The sequence below is a fragment of the Pseudonaja textilis genome, chromosome 5, assembly GCF_049901715.1.
Source record: "Pseudonaja textilis isolate UNSWEBS1 chromosome 5, rPseTex1.2, whole genome shotgun sequence".
Taxonomy (NCBI): Eukaryota; Metazoa; Chordata; class Lepidosauria; order Squamata; family Elapidae; genus Pseudonaja; species Pseudonaja textilis.
In genome coordinates this window covers 61,959,012-61,979,142 of record NC_141994.1, presented here as the reverse complement: position 1 = coordinate 61,979,142, position 20,131 = coordinate 61,959,012, and the positions used below count along the sequence as shown (strand labels likewise).

Here is a 20,131-nt window from a genome sequence, read left to right as displayed (position 1 = left end):
GATGGATTTGTATGCATTTCTGCGCTGATGCACCTCTAAATAATTGGTTGTTGTCATTCTGATATCTTTGGATCAAACAGCAGCTTATGATCAGTTTTGTCCTCTGTCAGAAACAGCCTGACTCCCAACAATCCATTGAACATGGATGGGAGTGAGGGAAGTAGGTGTAAAGACAAGAGTGTGTAGAAAGAAAGGAATATCAGAAGGTGATGAATGAGCTGGAGAAAGCTGAAGCAGTTGTGGGGTTAACGAACAGTCTTCAACTGTACATTTTATTTCAATTTCATTGAAAAAAACCTCCCCACATAGCCAGCAGAGGAGAATATGTTGAAAATCAGTTCTCAGTCCTGTAAAGCTATCTTTGTTTTGAAGGAATTAAAAATAGCATAATGAATCAAATCATGATTAAGTCAGATCTCAGCAGCTCACCATCGCAAACATGTTTAGCTTTTTAAGCAAAACAATGGTCACCCTTTGTTCATTTGCATTTGCATCTTCCTTTACCTACACTTAACGTTCTCTATTTCCTTACCTATCCCTCCCACTCCAGGAAAACAAAGGGACTGTACAGGACAACATGGCGGCTGATGGTTCAGGGCGTGCCAATTCCATCTCAGCCTCATCAGAGAAGACCCCAGGTAGCTCTGCTTCCTTGTTTGGCAAGATGGTGCGGTACTCGCTCTGTGCCTTTGACAGAGTTAGGGAGGCAAGCCAGCTGCTGCAGGGCATGGTTTCCTCCATTGGGTACCACATAGCCCAAAATCCTTTGGACTCCTTTTTCATGTGCCAGCTGGTAGCATTTGGAGTCCCCTTTCTCTATGTCCAGTCGGAGATCCTTGTGCAGATACTGGGAGAGTTTTTATCAGCACTAGGATATTAACCACAGCATTGTAACCCTGATTTGTCTGGGGAGACCCTGGGGGACCAAGATGTACATGGGGGAGGGGGGAAGGAGCAACGTATCTTGTAGTTTTAGAGACAAATCTCTTCAAAAATGACCTTTAAAAATATTGTTTTGAATCTGGTTCAGGTAAACACAGACAACCAGTTCAGCATTTCCTTATGGTGGGGTCCAGTTTTTTCAACAACAAAAAAAAATGATCTGTGAAATGGGTAACTGATGAATTATTTATGATGCTTGAAAAGGCTTGGAATATGGCTTCATTGATTAAATTTCTGTGTTTACCCAAACTCTTGACTGCTGTATGTTTCCCCTGTATCCCCTGACTCTCACTAATGTGGTATCTGAATAGCAAAACATCAAAACCTCACCAATAATCCTCCTTGATTTCTCTGACAGCTAAGAGGGCCCCATAGCCTTTAACTCTAGTGGGCTCTGAGGTTGACAAGCTCTGATCTCCTCATCCTAAATATGGAGGCTTTCTGGTGGTTCAGGAATGGGCTGTCAAGTCAAAGTGCTATTGAGAGGATTCTGCTTGACCTTGAAGTTGATGCTTCCTTCAAGGAAGCGTCTTGTGCCAAAAACATTCATGTGACTAGGCTGTTCTTTTGGACCATTGGTAACCAAACTGGAAGGAAACCTGAAGGAAAATCAGAATGGATTTAGTTCTGGGTCTGGAAAACTGTGGGCCTATTTAGTTTATGGCCAATATTTGGGAACGAACCCATGATGGTTTGGCCTTCGAATAAATATTTAAAATGCATGAAAAAAATTATAATTGCATGACTTGATCCTTGGGGTTTTCCATTAATGTAATTGCTTTAGTTGCTGTCACAGAGTGAATCCCCTAAAAGGAATCGAAACCTAGTAATCCAGACAAATATCGAACAGGAAAGTTTAATTTAATTTTGTTATTTGATAGGACAATTTAGGTAATTTGCAAGTGGAACAAATTGCATATGAACCAGATTTCCAATAATTCTAGGGAGCGTCTGACTTATTTTTCTCAGTTTAATTTGAGTTAATGTCTGGTGTGGATTCTTCAGAAGGTACTTAACCTGTTAATTCCTGTTTCCTGCTGGTCAGGAGAGAAAATTGGCACCTCATGTTTCATGACTGCCTACTAGGTAGAGTGGCATTTCAGTAGTGAGTGACAAGTATAGGAAATCAATATATATGCTACATTAAGCAACTAGATAGTACTTTATATATTTATAGTGTGACTTCAGGGGTCAAATAGCTATTTTGCTAATATGTGTGTTTTTACGTGTTTGAATTATAGAAGTAATATTTTAAGCATCCTACTAAATTGATTATAGCAATAATTAAAGCATGAATTAATCCTGTGCTTTGTGGTATAAATGCTTTATGGCTTTTGGTGATAGTTAAAGTTATTTCAAATCATCACATACCAGTGTGGACTCAGAGCTGAGGAAATGTTGAATTTTATCTAGGTCAGACTGGACATCTTTGGATTTTTCAGACCTAGCTTGCTTCCAAAAACAGGTCTTGCAAAGTCTTTGTGCAAATTCTGAATTGCTACCAAGAATAAAGAGAGTGGATTCTTTTTAACTGCCAATGAGAGAAACTGAAATTAAAGCAAATTGGCATTTTGAAGTGTGCAAATTATTCCTGATTGGTCAAGAAAAAGTGGCAGGGGGATTACTAATATATTAGAAATGCTGGACAAACTCTGTATCAATCTATGTTTGTGGTCAGTTGTCCATTCGAGGCTCTTGGTTCAGAGTGGGCAAGGGCATGAGAGTGGTGTGCTGCTTTTTTTTGCTGTTGCATGTTTCAAGAAAGTTAGCATTCAATGTTTGCTTGATTACTATGAAATTTTAAATCTCTACTCTCCCTTGTCTATTAGCTAACTTGGGTAGCAGAGAAGAGAATCTTACTGTAGCCAGGCTTGTGGTTTAATAGATAAAATAGGTACTTCCTGTAAGTTGTTATTAGTTTTCCTGGCACATGTGTCCCTTCCACTTTATGGAATGTGTGATTGTCATTAGAATATAATTCTAGATCAAAGACATCATTCACCGAACTTAAAAAAACACATTTAGTACAGCTATTAAAGCAGGCCACATTTCCTCTTCATGGCTGCTTCTGATTTACAAAGGCCCCTGAAATTGTTTTCCGTGAATTGCTTTTGATGTTCCTGCTATCTGGAGACATTTTTTGGAAATTGACTGTCAAAAGGTTGCAGTCCTCTCTGCTGATCCAAGAGTGATGAAAGTCACAACTGGTGCTTTCTATACTTGAACTCCGACATACTTATTGCAGTCCTTGTATTAAACTTTTCTTTGTACTTTTTTCCCCTGAGACTCTTGTGCCAAATAACTGCTTTACTTTTGCCTATATGATACAGTTGCTGCTGCCAATTAAAGCTATGAGAGTCCTTGCTTTTCAGTGGTTATCTCCTGTAACAGTTGCCTGTCTTGTTTTTTTTTTTTTTTTTTGGATTGTTTTACAGTGAGTGTTAATTTTTTAAATTTGTATTTTTAAATACACAAATGTTATTCATTGTTTGTAAAATGTTCTAAAATATGTTGATTGTCCCATGAGTCTAGTTCAGTTTTCCCACCCTGATGTCTTCTAGCTGTATCTTCCAGAACAAGTCTCAAAATTTGGCAACTTTAAGATTTGTGGACTTCAATTCCCAGAATTCCCCAGCCAGCAACTGAAATCCACAACCCTTAAAGTTGCCAAGTTTGGAGATCCCTGTGGTAAAACTGCAAGTCAATATGGCCAGTGATGAACCAGCACATCTGGAAAACATCAGATTGAGGGAAGCATATTTTAGGGGCATGGGACAGTCTCATAGATCTAATAAACGACAATTTTCTTTTGATGAAAAACCTGAATTGTTACCTGCGCAATCATATCTCCGATGATTTAAAAAAAACCACAAGAACATTTACATTATATTTTGAAACAAATATGCTTACTAGTGAGATGGAAGTTAAGTAGTTGGTTCCTTTTGGATTAAGAAATTAAGATATTGTTCAAGAAATTATGATCTTTCCCAGACTGGTGCCATGAGATTAATTAAACTACCTCTCTTTGGTTTCCAAGTACTTCAGTTATTAGTTATTCTGGCTGGTGATGATGGGAGATACAATTCAGTAGTCTGGAGGGCACTAGAGAAGAAGTCTACCCAGCACTGACCAAGATACTTGAGTTACTAGAAAATTAATTTTTACATTCATAGATTATGGTCTGGATATATATTTAATCAAATAATGAAGGCAGTGTTCTAAGTGGAGATTTTATCAAATGGCATACAGACTGCATATGGGGGGGGGGTCTGCTTTTTGATATTCTTCAGTGAACATTGATTGGATTCCTAATGGTTGTTAGGGATTTGCTGAAGAATAGAAAAGGGATAGAATGCTAGAGTGGGTGAAAGGAGTCTAGTTTTATCTGTCTGTTGTAGAACGAAATTCTAGATAATTCACCAAAGTCACAGATGGTTCCTAAACTCACATGGTTTAAACAAACCAAACTTAAGTTTCTACAAACAAATTGATTAATCCAGTGTATACACATAGAATTGAATAAGGTTTCTGATGAGAGGCAGTTAAATATTGTTGATGATCAAGTGGTATACAAGTTTAATAAATTACTAGATTCACAGTCTAAGACTAGTGAAAATTAATAATTCAAGTCCCAATTGAGGAGCCCAGAATTATTAAGATAGCATCTAAGGATAAAGGCAAGTCCAAGCAGGGTGGGTTTTTTGTAAAATTAGGGTGTTCAGATCTGATACATTTAATATTTCCATATACCAAGCAAATCCTTTAGGTATTATGATCATTAATTTAGCTCACTGCTAAAACTTGATAATAGTATTTTTATAGCAAGATAGCTATAATAAGGAATTAATGACACATGCTCCATGCACTATATGCACATATATAGTAAATGGTATTTACAAATTATATCTCTTTCTTAAAGGCAAGAGGTTTTGATTTAAAAGTATTTTTTTAAACTACTGTACATGATTTTTGTGTGCAGGTAATTCAATATACTAAACTTAGGTTTGGTTAATTTAAGCTTTTCACCAAGGATTAATTGACTATGTTTCTAACTTAAATCAATTGCCAACTTTAAGTACAAGATAAAGCTACATACAACACTGTTTTGTCATACAGTACAAATAGACCTCTCTAGGACCTGCATTGCTGACCTGAAATTAACATGCCCAAAAACTCAACTTGAAACATTATTTGTCCAGCTTCAATGTTTGTATTAGTGACACCAGTTTTACATTAATGTAGCACATATTTCACCCAATTGACCATTAAATTAGTAAATATTTGGAATATCCAGAGCACTTTTGTATAGGTGAGAAACCCTTTAGAATATCTATATATTTTTTCTTATTGTACCTGGCCAAGGCACTACAGTATAAGAGAATTTCAACTCTGTCATGAAACAATATATTTTTACTATCTCCACTGCTGCTGTACAGTATGTCAAACTGCTAAATTAATCCTTCCTAAAATGTTTCCCTTATATAGCAAATTACTTTGGAAACCTTATAAGTCATCAAAATTTATATTGTGGACTCCGAACATACAAGACTGAGACAAGGTGTTTTTTATTATTTTCCTTGGCAACTGGATAAAATAGTGGCACTCAAACTATCATGTTAGATTAAGTGACATATCAAAGTTGGAAACAGGCCAATCACACCCAAGAGATTTTAGCTATTTGGTATATGAAAACAGCTGTTCAGAGTCTGCTAGTTTGCATCTTATCTGCATCTGTTCTCAATGAGATCCTAAGTTAGCCTTCCCTAAACTATTCTTCCTCCAGATGTGTAAACCTCAATGCCCAGAATTTTTTAGCAATAGACATGTTGTCTGGGCAACTTGGAAGTCTTCATATTTAGAGAGTACTCAGTGTGGAGAAAACTGCCATTGTATAAATAGTACTCTAGAACACTGCCTATTTTACATAGGCTACATATCTTTAATGTACATGATGCTGTCATACAAAAGTATGTTCATGTGATAGAAGTCATTCTATGAAATATATTGCTTATATACATTAAAGTTTCTCTCTGGAATAACATTATGGATTTATTTCTATATCGTTTAGAGTTAGACCAATGTTTCTTAATCTTTGCAACTCTTAAGATGGGTGGACTTCAGCTTCCAGAATTCCCCTACCCATTGCATAATAGCCAAAGGGAGTTTGGGAATTGAAGTCCACCCATCTTAAAATTGCAGAGGTAAAGAAAAACTGGCTTAGATATAGCTGCTGCATTGTATGAAACTGCCATTAGGCTAACATTGATAAACAGCCTTGCTGTTCAGGAGGGATAATTATTACACTGTATATTGTGGAACTATAGCTGTGTAGGGTCCCTCTCTTTTGAAAAAAAAAAATCTTTCAGAACTTGACTTGGAATTGTCATGTTCTGGGTTCCTATCACATCATGTTCTTACTAAGTTTTTAAAGCAGAACAAAATCACCTCTCATACAGGTGAGATAATGATGAAAGGTCAGGATATGGAATCCCAAAGAAACTATAGTAAAAGAACAGGGATAAAAATGGAATCTTCTGCATTTTTACAATGAAGGAAACATTTAGAAGTGCTACAAAGCAGAAAGCCATAGGACACTGGAACTCCAGCATAAAATACGGTAGAGAACATTTTTTTGCTGGGCAAATGAGTCTTTCTCTCTCGTTCCCTTTCATCTCTTTTTCAACCTTACAATGACTTGCTTTATTTGTATGTAAATGCATTTCTTGAAAGACATGGGTTATTCTGGGCATTTTCATAAACAATATGCAATACTGCTTGTGCATTGATGTTAAAATATTTTGAATCTTGAAAAAGAACAGTAGTTTATTTCTTTTTGGTTCCAAGGTGCTTTTATTTAAACCACTTGGTTTTTGAAATGCAAACTTGACCGACTGTCAGCCTACTTGAGATTTAGACTGGGGCACAGGGAGGAAAGGGGAATGTACTCCAAAAAGCTTGATATTTACAGCTGGAGATGTTGCACCTTACTTTTAGCGTTTGTTTCGGGGATTTTTTGCACTTATTGTGGGGGATGACAGTGCATGCGCATGTTTACATTCTGTAACTTTGGATTTATTCCTACTGTGAAACCAAATTGTGTTTTTGTGCATTTAAAAAAAAGGAAATAAATTCCAAGCAATATTCAGTTTTCTGAGTGTTTATTTTTTTTTTTTTTTTTCATATAAATTTTATTGAATTTACAATTAAAAAAATAACATAACAACATTACATAAGAAACAGAGAGAGAAAAAGAAGAAAGAAAGAAGAGAAAGAGAGGAAAAAAAAAAACGCTGGTCTTATGGACCGAAAAAGAAGAAGAAGAAGTATAAAAGAGAGAAAAACAAAAACAAAAAAACAAAGAGACGGAAGAAAAAGAAAATACGTTAAAACCAGACAAATATTCTTTTTGACAGTCTACAAGATCCAATTCTCCTACCTTACTTTAAATATACACATCTTATCGCTATTTATGGATATTTATGCTTATTTATGCTCATTAAACAGTTTATCTCTGATATAACCAATTATACCATGCATTCCAATTATTATCAAATGCTGAAGACTCTTTATTTTTAAGAGCTATGGTTAAATTGTCCATTTCTGCGCAGTCACATATTTTCTGAATGACCAATTGATCTGTAGGTAAACGGGATGATTTCCAGCACTGGGCAAATGCTAATCTGGCCGCAGTTAGAATATGAATTATTATGTATTTCGTCTTTTAGGAAAATGTTTATCAGAGATCCCTAGTAGGAAGAACTCTGGTTTGTATTCAATTTGATCTTTGGTTATCTCCTCCAGCCATTTTCTAATTTTTGCCAGTATTTCTGGGCTTCTTTACAGGTCCACCACATATGAAAGTAGGTTCCCTCTGTTTTTACATTTCCAACATTTTGGACTAGAGTTTGGGTTCATTTTCGCTAACCTCGAAGGGGTAAGTGCCATCTATATAACATTTTATACATATTTTCTTTGTACGCCGCAGATTTCGTAATCTTAATGATTCTATTCCAGATCTTTTCCCATTCTGTTAATGTAATGCTTCTTCCAATATTCCTACTCCACATTATCATGTTCCCTTTCACTATCTCTTGCTCTAATTCTACCTCCAATAAATATTTATAAAATTTAGAAATATTCTTTTTATTTGATCCTAATAAGATTTTATCTAAGTGTTGATATCAAAGAGTTTGGAATTTGAGTGTTTATTTTCTATTCTATTGTTCATCTTGCGTGACTTCAGCTTGGAGTGGTTGGAAATGAAAACCTTTTAGGAGGTTCTGCAGCTGACCCACAACAATGAAATTAGGATCACCCTAGCACTAAAATAAATTATTCTTCTTTAAGAAGTTTGAGAGAATTGAGGTTTGCTTGGCACAATTCCAATGCTTGCATTTCCAATTTGTGATTTTATGCAGAGGTGGGGAACGATGGCCCCTTTATGACTTGTGGCTGGCTCAGGAATTCTGGGAGTTGTAGACTACAAGTCATAAAAGGGCCATCATTCCCCACCCCATTCCAAAGTATGCATAGAACCCTGAAACAATAGGATAACGCAGCATATACATCTGTGTATAGAGCAGACAGCTGTGCATGAACTGTGACTTCATGTCTTTCATCTTACTTCTGCTTATTATTTTTTTCCTTTTCATTGGTTTTTAATTCTGTGCTCATTGCTCAGTCACAGTTACAAGCTGGGCACTTACATAAATGGAATGAATGATTAAATAAATAACTCTGCCCGTCTTTTATCTCTGGTTCATAGTAGGTAAGCTAAATTGTAAAACAATAAACAAAATACCAATAAAGGATAATATTTGTAGCTCAGGATTGAAATGAGGGATCCTTGGTGCTCTCTGAGCTTCGTTGTTCTAGTACTGCTTGTTCTGTACTACTGTTACCTAGTTTGGGTGATAAAACGTTTGCAAGAAAGCAACCAAGGTCAAAGAGCTCTAAAGACCCTCCAGTAAACCAAATAATCAAGAAATCAAGCAATGGAGAACAAAAATGGTGAAACCCATGCCATTTACCCCAAGTGGGTTGAGGTGGTGTTTTTATATTAAGAATACTGTACGTAAGTTAAATACCCACAGATTCTGTTGGTTGACTACTGAATAAAATAAAATAAAGTACAAATTAACCTCCAGTATTTTGCCCATGATGCTAAATCACTAAAGATGTTTCCCACTTTGTTGTAGAATACTGATGATATTTTCCTCATAGTGGCAGCACTTTCTGCCACTAAGAAAATGGGGCAGAATTATGTCAAGAATGAGGAATAAACTGTCTGAACTCTGGAAGACGTTGTTATATAAATATTTTGGGTCACTCATGATGCAGTAAGAAAATGTCACAGCTCCTAAACACCTAGTTTTGCCTCTGAGTTCCAGACAATCACAGTGCTCTTCTGAGAAATGTTTCTCATTGTTTAAAGTGAGAGCAATAAATGCATATGAGAAATCTTCTAAGTCCTCTTTGGTTTCCAGTAGGGCTGAGCCATAATACGCATGAAGTGAAGGTAAATTACAGCACTGCATATAAAAATCACTGTTAGGATAAATGGCACTGTGGTAGCAAATGCTACAAAATGCACCAGGAACTTTTCTTTCTCCGCTACACTTAACAGTTTGAGGAACATTCTGTATCAGTAATTCTACTTTGAAGATAACAATTCCTGGCATGATTTGTACTCCATTCGTGGTTCAGTTTTATTAAAAGAGTTCAGATCCCTTTCTTGTAAACCAAACCTACAGACAGGGTTCTAAGCTTGTTCATCTGTCGTATTCTTTTTCCACGTGAGGAATGAGTGGGCTGTTTAATCCTGAAGATTATAAATTCCACGTCAAGAGAAAAAGCAATATAAGTCTCTCTGAAAAACCAATCAGGCAAGTTCTTCAAGAAATCTAATCTGGGGAAGGAAGGAATAGACTGCTATAAATCAATTTATAACAACCCTTGTTTAGGGTGCTGAAGAGTAGTAGTTACAAGAGCTTTGGGGCACGGCTGTGACTTTCTCTGGGAGTTCCAAGATAGATGACAACGCTAGGTCTTTCAAAAGGCTGAAGTTTGGGGGTCTACCTCACCTTTGGGGGGAAGAATATTCCAAAGGACAGGGCAACAGCAGACAATGCTCTCTTCCTGGGGCCCACTGCAGAATTCTGTATATGCGCTGATGTGATGGGACACAGATGGTTCAATAGGTAGTTTGGTCCCATGTCACTAGGGCTTTAAAGATCATAACCAGCACCTTCAATTGGACCTAGAACCTGGCCGACACCCAATGCACTCTTCTTTGGGTGCCCAAGTTAGCTTGTATGGCTGCATTTTGTACCAGCTGAAGCTTCCGGATGCTTTTCAAGGGTAGCTCCATGAAGAGGGCCAGTTACGTCTGGTTGGTAGACAAAGTCATCAACAGAGCTAAATACAAGTCTTTAGCAGAACTTAAAAGCCAAGTATATGGCTGTAAGCACTGAGTGGCTTCCCCACAACACACATACTTGTGCTTTTCATTTCTTCTGTTAACCTTCTGAAGATAATCTTCAATAGAAAAAAACTCAGATTTTTTTTCTACAGATTGCTATAGAAAATGGCTACAACTTAATGGGAGATGCTAAGATAAGATAACGTTTAATTGATTTAAAATTAAAAAAGTATATTTAGTATCTCTTTCCTTCTACCTCTTCTGAGATATGGTGCCTCCTAGTTCAATTGTACCTGAATGGATGCAGTGTGAAGCTCATTTCATAATAATACTGCTTTCATAACACTTCAGCAATTTTAGACTTCTGAGATCTTCTGTTTTTTTTTACTTGACCACCACAAGTTTTGCAGTCTCATTCATATCAAATAAATAGAATTTTTAAAACTTCTTCTGTATTCTTTTCTCTCTGAGTGTTTTGAAAAATCAAGTTGTGAGAGCCGTATTGCAAGGACTACGAAAGAACAACCTAAACCAGTTTTTCTGCGCCTTGGGGTAGAAAAGATATATTACATCAAAGTCCTCTGTGGCATAATTTAGGTTCTTTCTAGATGGCAGAGACCAATATTTCTCAAGCTCTGAATATTTAAGATGAAAGGACTTCAACTCCCAGAATTCCCCAGCCAGCATGCACGAGTTGTGGTCCAAACATCTGAAATATATATCTATATAAAGTATCTGCTTTACAAACTACCTGTAGCCCCATCTCAGATGGCAGACAAAATTTGGTTCATATGCTGTCTTGATTATTTATGCTTTAAAGGAAATCACCAACATTTTTAAATAGGCCCTTAAATAATAAACAGCAAGGTTGATTCAGTGTTACAGCAAAAAGAAAACCAAAGTATTGGTTTACTAAAATCCAGTGTATCAACATACAAGAGAGCCAATTTAATGTATTGGTTAAAAGCATCAGGTTAGCACAGGGGACCCCAAACTTGGCAACTTTAAGACTTGTAGACTTCAACTTCCAGAATTCTTCAGCCAGCTAGCTATGCTTCCGGAAGTTGAAGCCCACAAGTCTTAAAGTTGCTAAGTATGCAGACCTCTGGGTTTGCAAATCAGGCGACTTAGTCCTATCTTAGGCATGAAGCCAGCTGGGTGACTTGGAGCTAGTTCCTCTCCTCTCAGCCCTAGGAAGAAGAAAGCAATGTCAAACCACTTCTGAAAAGATTGCCAGGGCTCTTCAGGCAGTTGAAAGGAGTCAAAGACTCACAAGCACACACACAGACACAGACACTTCACATATACAGACTTACCACTAACACCAAATCCAATAACTTGGTTCAAAACAAAACATACCTGAATATAACACATGACATAACAACTATAAATGTGTTTCTTGAATATGACAGGTTCCAGGACTCCCTTAAGGCATAATGTGGCTTAACTACCCTAACATTGCCAAAAACTCTAGAAGAAACTGAAAGACACTTGAACAAGCTAGAATGCCTCCAATACTATTGGCATTTTACTGTGGGGGAGAAAAAATAAGTCACCCCAAGTATTTTTTTTCTGTTAAGTTACAAGAAAAATTGACCTTGAATGTTTATAGTTTTGTATTAAAAGAAATCAGAAAATGAAATGAATTTCTGTATAAAATGATTATAGCTCTATTGCTCTGCTGCATTAACATCAACAAGGCAAGTCCTTTATTAGGAAACATTCAGAAAAAAAATGCATACATTACAATATTTGTACTTATCCAACTTTGGTAGGCAGGACACCTAGAAATACTGAGGCCGTAGGCTAAACTGGGAGGTTAAAATAGAAAGAGGTAATGGCAAACTATTTTAAATATTTAATCAAAAATAACCATGGAGTTATTTGAAGTTAAGGAAGTTTCCAGGAATATTTCATTAGTGATTACATCAGACATGTCTAACCTTGGCAACTTTAAGCCCTGAGGACTTCCAACTCCCAGAATTCCCAAGCCAGCCAGCAGTTGAACTAAAGAAAGTTACTTTCTACTCATACTCTAGTACACGGGTGTCAAACTCAAATCACATCATGTGACGTATCATGACATCTTTTGCCTTTGCAGAACTGGGGTGGGCATGGCCTGCGTGTGACGCATCCAGCCTGAAGGCCACCAGTTTGATAGGCTGCTCTAAGACAAAATCCCTATGACTAAAGAACCGAGTCACTCTTCAGCAGCTGGTACCTTTCTAAGAATTGCCAACACAACCTTCCCTTCCATTACTGATTGCATCTTGGCATGGCCCTTTTTTTGGCCATGAGTGCCTTTCCAGTCCGCCCGCCTTCCCAGGATATGTTCCAATTGGAGAGTAGTTGAATATGATAAACATCTCAGCTATCCTACTCTATTCCTAGTACAATCCCATATGGATTATTGGTGTTGAATTCAAAGTGTTCTTCTAAGGTGAATGAATCAGTCTCTCGCATAAATTAAAGGGAAAACATCCTTATTGCTCTACAAGCATATATATATGCCAAATAACACTGAAATCCCCACCGTTTTCCAAATCAACCTAGTCTAGACTTCCCCTTCTTCCTCTTTCCCCAAAGTTAATTATTTGTGAATCTTCAATGTGACACAAGATCTCTGTTATATGCCAGAATAGCCTCTTCACTTCGAGAGTCTCTAGGAAGCCATTTTGCATCCTCAGTATTATTTCATACCTTCCAGAGGCTGATAATGGATGAAGAACTCATCTGTATCTTCATGTTTTCATTTCATTTCCATATTTGAAAATTATTATGAAATGAACAGGATGATATCCAGTGGCAATACCCCTGACAATACACATTTGAGTATGGAATTTTATCTGCCCAGGTTTAGGGTCTTAGTCTAGAATTCCTGGGCTCACAACATTGGGATGATCTCCCAGTTCATTTGAGGAATTTAAATTAAAACTTCCAAAACAGATAGATGTTTAACCTCTCTTTAAATACTTTCAATGAAGGAGATACACCAATCAGTTCCACTATTGTCAAGCTTGTGAGCTAATCCAAACAGAAAATACGCCTATATGAACTATTAGTATTTTATTGTCAAGTTAAGTTAACAAAAAATTGCAAATCTGATTCCTTCTCCATCACCTATACAGCCCAAGAAACTAGAGAGGGTCCCTCAGGCCCACACTCCTTCTGACCCAAGCTCTCTCTTATTTGACCTTTTTTCTGACTGTAGCTCTTTCCCTGTCTCCCAAGGTCAGTCCCACATGTCATTACAATAGTTGAACTACTCTTACATCAGGAAGTTTCTTATAACATTTAACTGGAATCCATCTTCCTGTAAATTTTTGCTATGATAGAAAATAGGCGTTACCTTCTTATAGGTATAGTATTTTGAAAAGGTTATAATACCTCTCTCATTTTTCTTCTTCCCAAGACTAGCAGTGCTAATTCCTTCAATCTTCTCATAGGTCTTAGTTTCTAATTCTATTGTTCTTTTCTTAACCCATCAATTCATTTCTTGATTCATTGATTCCTTAGGTAGATCTGTACACTGTACTAAACAGAGGAACTCAAGATGGGGTCCCATCAAGACCAAAATGAAATGGATTCATGACTTCCTGTGATTTAAAAACTTCCTTCTGTTGATACAGTCTAAAATGGCATGTCCTTTTTTTTTTGCTTCACCGTGTTATCTTATATTCAGTTTGTAATTCAATACAGTTCCAAGATTCCCTGATGTTGTACATAGTATATATAGTAGCTGCTAATGCTAAACCAAGTAACATCTATTCATTACTTTTACATTGGCTACTATAGTTAGGAGGCTTACTTACTCACAAAACGCATGCTGTGATAAAATTGGAAAGCAGAATACGAGAGTTCTGTGGGTACATTGAAGACCTGAGAATTAATTAGGCAATTGGGCAATTTTGAAAGTGAGTAATATACCAGCATTGAACTTCCTTGGAAACTTGTCGTCACTCTTTCCAGTCTTCCACCAGGCTTATCAAGCAAATGCAGAATTTAAAGCAATAGACTACAAATTCTTGCCTGATGTGCAGAGGGAGCAAGATAACAACAATCTATGCAAAATATTCCTGTTGTTCCACACGCACACTAACTGTACTTTAGTTGCTGTTGGCCATTTTTTCCCTTAGTTGGGCTTGGGCTCTAAGGTTTTGTTGATATGTACGGAATTTAGAAATGTTTTATGGATGCCTCTGCCAACTATACTTACCTATTCAACTTTAGTTATATACATACACACTTATTTTGCTGAAAAGTGCTCAAAATTACAACGTGTTCATGACATCTTTTAATTATTCTGGCTAATAGCAGGTAGAAGTTCCAATGTACTTCAGATCCAAGTGCCTGATCATTTTATTTGTCAGTGGCCCAGATTCAAGCAATTACATTTGACACTGATTAGAGATAATGATAAAAGGAAGATAATATAGCTGGAATGTGTGGTTATAATTTAAAATATAAAACACTGCATTAGACAGTGGCACTTCATGCTGAATTGGAATATTAGTAAGATTTAATATCTAATAGCTTGTATTTGTCACAAGACAAAGGATTATTAATGATACAGATTATCAGGAACCAATTGCCTGATAAATTGCATATTTTAAGTTTATGATCAATAGATAAATAGACACATGGTACAAATACAAAGAGAAAGGATATTCTATATGTTGGATGTCTGGTTGTTTTTGGTCTGGTTTGATTTGTAGTATGTCTGGGTATATTAACAGCTGAGAATTAAAAAGACTGAGCAAAATGCTGTTCTAATTCTGGACACAGTAATTATCTAGTAAAAACAGTAATCTAGTACCTTCCCTTCCCATTCCACCCAGTATCTAACACTATTCAGTAGCAGTTGGAGCAAAGGCTGCTATCTGAGAACCCCTTATTATTTTTTATTTTATTTTCTCTCTGTATCACACTAATGGGTTTGCATTCATGCAGATGTTCATTGTGAAACTTTTTATGACTGATCTAAAACAGTGGTAGTCAACCTGGTCCCTACTGCCCACTAATGGGCGTTCCAGCTTTCATGGTGGGCGGTAGGGATTTGTCCCCTACTTTTTAACTCACCATTACTGTGGAACCGGTGGGCAGTTAGAAAATTTTACTACTAACAGAGATACAAAAGTGGGCGGTAGGTATAAAAAGGTTGACTACCCCGATCTAAAACAAGAGTCTTCAAACTTGGCAAGTTTAAGACTTGTGGACTTCAACTCCCAGAATTCCTCAGCTAACATGACTGGAGGAGGAATTCTGGGAGTTGAAGTCCACAAGTCTTAAAGCTGTCAACTTTGAAGACCCCTGTTCTAAAAGGTGACAGCTCTCTTCCTTCAACTCTCTATGGAAGAGTAATCTGACAAAACTGTTTCAGTTCCTCTCTGTCTCGGCCATTTTGGTGACCCTATGAGGAGCATTCTTTGCATGTTGTGACTTGAGCATATATCTCTTTCCTCTTTCTTAAAAAAAAGTGCACTATCATTTGTAGCTCACAGTTCTTCAGTAGCTTCCAGCCACAGCCCTTCAAGATCAGCTTTGAAGCTCTTTAGCCAATTTCTCTTTCAGGTCCTTCCATATAAGCCTGAGATGGAATTCCTGCTGATTTTAAGAAAGGTTGAAAATGCTAAAGTCCTACTACAGGTCACGAGTCCTTGCCTAATTGGCTAGATTAGGGGTGTCAAACTCAAGGTCCTCAGGCTGTATCTGGCCCTCAGGGTGTTTAGATCTGGTCCATGGGGCTGCCCTAGAAACAGTAAAGGACTGGCCTACGGTGCCTCTCCCAGGGAAAACGGAGTTTGGGAGGGTTTCGTGTGGCCCTCCCAAGCTGTTTTCCCTGGCAGAGGGTTGCAGGAGGCCATCATAGCCGAGAACAGAGTTCGGGAGCCTATTTTCGCCAGCAAAGCACTCGGGCTACTACAGGCACCCTGGCACGAGTGACGTCAAGCTGGCACGTCCTCCCGACCATCCCCCTCGAGGTCAAACACAACCCTGATGCAGCCTTCAATGAAATCAAGTTTGACACCCCTGATCTAGTGGATGTTCTCCAAATCTTGCATTCTTTACAGCAGGGATTCCCAACCCCCAGGCCACGGCCCACTACTGGCCCATGAGCCGTTCGGATCCTGGTCGTGGAAGCGGCGGGCAAGTGCACTCATGCACATCCCTATTTGCATGAGCAGCGGACAAGCATACCCATTCCATTTGCTCAAGCTGCGGTGTGTGTGTATGTGCTGGCCTCTCGCACAGATGGAGCTATGCCTGCATGTGCCGTTCACTCGCACAGAATCATCCCCTCTTCCCCCCCCCAAAAAAACAGACCACAAAGTTGGAAAGGTTGTGAAACTGCTTTAAAGTATCTTTAAAACCTGAAGGAAACTTTCTACTTTGTGCTAATGCAAAATGGAATAGATATTGCCTTTCTACTTGATAGAAACAGATTAGTCCTTGTTCTTTGCCAGCAGAGATGCCTTTTGGTTTCCTGTTAAGTGTTAAATGGAGACCCTATTAAGCTTTTAGGATTTATTTGTGCAGCAATTCAGTGTTTCATTCTACTATATAAATACTACTAGTATTTCATCAATTTTCATTTATTTGTAGTTTAAACAATTTTGTTTTAGCTTTCATAGCTTATTTCCAACCACTTACTAAATGGGCCCCTTCTTGGAGACTTTCCATTATTCTTGCTCAGTTATCATCCAAAAAATTTTGTGCCAAGGATCTTCTGCGTCTTATATCTTCTCACTGTGTCTCTGCCTGCCATACAAGTAAACAGTGTCAGATTATTGTCTGTGATAAGGGCATTGTTTCTTTAAATTTTCTCTACTTCTCAGATGTCACAGGTTTTAGTGGCCTGATGTTTTTTTTCCCATAATCCTAGTTAAAAACAACAACCCCATTTTACACTGTCTTTGTGTCTGATATATTTTGGCACTGATTTTCAGCTAGGAATAATGTGTAAATGTTCTTCCTTGTCATTTTAATCCATGCAATGACCTCTCTGTCTAAGCATGATACTTTTTGTACTTGATCATTGAGTTGAACTAGCTCACTTTTTGCGTTAATAGCTTTAGCTTTTCCAGAGGATGCTCAGGGTCTTTTCACCAGTTCCACTGCAGCTTCTGAAGCTTCATCCACAGGAATGAAGGAATTGTCCACCTCTGTGAAACAGCATTGGCTTGATGTTAACTGTATGATGGATGCTTTTTTTCCCTACAGGGCTGTCCTTTGTTCGTTTTCAGAACCACTTAATTGATGTCCCCATATAAGTGTGCTATTCTTCCAGTTGCTTATCTGGAACTGAAATTGTTTCGTTCGGTCACTTGACTGAATAGTCAACCATCCTGCCTTATTCTGTCTGGTAGTTTGTTTCATGTAGGAGACACTGAGCAGCTGGAGATCACATGACTGTGGGACACTGCAAATGGCTGTAAATGTGGCCCAGTTGCCAAGTACCCAAAGTTCAGTCCTGTGACTGCAGGAGGTGTGTGTGATGGTTAGAACTTCCAATATGCTCTCATGATATTTGCAGCCTGGATCTGATAGCACTACAACTAATACAGTCTTCTGGCATTGCTCCACTCCCAAGAGGCCATCCTGAGCCACTGCTGCTGCTGTTCCTCCTTCAGAATGGCTAGCGTGTGCCACCCCAGCACCAAAACTTCCTCAGGTGTAGCAATTCATGGATCAGAGTGTTCTACTTAAACTACACCAGATATGTTTCAACTTTGTTCTTAAAGTCCCCAGCTAGTAATGAGAGGAGTCTAAGATATCTGAAGGACACCAGGTTGAAAAGAGAGTACTGAAGGAGTAACACAGCATGCCATTTGGCCCAAAAGGAGAAAAAGACAACTTTTTTGTGTTTTTTTACATTGTAAGAAAAAGTAAATTGTTGTTTTCTCCAAAACATATCCCCCCCCTTTGCAACTTTGCTTTGAAAGACTACTATGAGTCTCCTGTAGTCAGATCCTGGTTGGAAGTCAACAGTTTAGCATCCTGGTGGGACTGTTACAAAGGCAATTGTTCCAGATTTGCCTGCATGATTGGGATCAGGGCTCATAATATCTTTTGGTTGTTTGTTTCTTAATTCTTCTCCAGCTTCCAACATAAATGGCGTAGAGGAACCCAGTCTTGCTAAGAGACTGCGTGGTACACCAGAACGGATTGAATTGGAGAACTATCGGCTCTCGGTACAACGGGAAGAAGACTTGGAAGAAGTGCCAGAGGAGACATTGGCAGAGCACAACCTCAGCAGCGTGCTAGACAAAGGAACGGAAGAGGATGTACCCAGCAGGTTATTTGATTTGGGCATCTTTTAAAACTTCTGTAGTTAGGTTTTTACAGACTATGTTGAAATATACTTCTTCAAATTAACTAGCAAAATGTCTATTAATATATTGTGACACCACAGACTGAAAAGAAAGACGGGTTTTGAGATCTATTATAAGGTCACTATTATACTCTGGTTTCCCTCCAAATCTTATAAAGCTTTTGTCTTCTAGTTGGTGATCTCAACTATTTTTAGCACTGAACACATTTTGCCCTAAATAGCATTTACTGCTATTTTTTTTACTCTTTATCCTATAAAACTTAGTAAGACCAAAAATGATTTGCGTGCTTCTTCGGATTTAAGATTTGGGGGCACTTAAATGAAATGAACCTAAACACTGTCCAAATAAGAGGTCAACCAAGATGCTACATCCTGGGTTCAGCCTCTAAATTCAAAAATGGCAACAGCCAAATTATAAAGCTTGCAATTTTCCAACCTTTTTGTTTTTCAGAAAAGGTTTGTAAGCCTTCTTCTGCAAACACAAAAATGCCTTCAGATATTAACACTTTACTTTAAAATAGGGGCATCCAAGTTTGGCACCTTTAAGACTTGTAGACTTCAACTTCCAGAATTCCCCAGCCAGCTATACTCCCTGGACACCCCTGCTCTAAAAGAAGTACCAAAACTATTCAAACATTGCATTGGCACCCTTGTTTCTAGTACATGGTTTCATCAGAACTCTATCGCCTGGAGATTCACTCAACCATCTTAAATCATAGAATCATAAGGCTAGAAGGAACCTTGGAGGTCTTCTAATTGAAGCCCCTGCCTAAGGAAGGAGTCCTTATACCGATCCTGGACAAATGACTGTCCAATCATTTCTTGAAAACCTCTACAGGCAAGTATTAAAAATGTAGAGAAACAATTGAAGGACTCCATAGGTTCCAGCTAGAGTACTTGCTGTATACTCTATATACTCCATTTTCAAGTAACAGCAAATTCTTTTGTCTTTCGAAGAAAATAAAGCTAACATTCTTTCATGACGGTTTCTTATCTGACGAAGTAATATACTAAAATAAAATAATGTTTTTGTATTGCAGGGATTGGGAGGGAGGAAAATACATTCTTTGAAGTTGAAAAAAACTGCATATTTCTTTCATACTCTAGATAAAATTCCCAGATGATTTACATTTGTTAAGTTTGCCCATAATTTTACTTAGCAACCTTGCTTTTTTTTAAAAAAAGAATCTATTTGCACACATACTATTTGAGGAAGATAGAAGTAGAGGATAGAATGAATGATTCTCTAAGTTTGGTGATTGTTCCCCCCCCCATAAGGGCCATTATTTAAAATATATTAATAAAGCATGGGTTGAATAAATGAGATACAGACATTTAAGTGACTTAGACTATTAACTATGGAGAGAGAAAACTTGAAAATGCAATTCTCAAGCTCTCTCCACTCATACAACAGATTACAAAAATTTCCATAGGTA

General features: G+C 37.7%; 1 protein-coding gene across 31 annotated transcripts in view; it reads left to right on the top strand.

The window, feature by feature from the left end:
• MICAL3 (microtubule associated monooxygenase, calponin and LIM domain containing 3) overlaps positions 1-20,131 on the top strand; it is a 209,342-nt gene that overhangs the window by 138,657 nt on the left and 50,554 nt on the right. For all 31 annotated transcript variants that reach the window (XM_087935087.1, XM_087935116.1, XM_087935114.1 and 28 more), the window contains 2 exons: positions 551-638; positions 18,464-18,659. In XM_087935087.1, the coding sequence (XP_087791213.1) occupies positions 551-638; positions 18,464-18,659 (284 nt within the window). The remainder of the gene's footprint in view (positions 1-550; positions 639-18,463; positions 18,660-20,131) is intronic.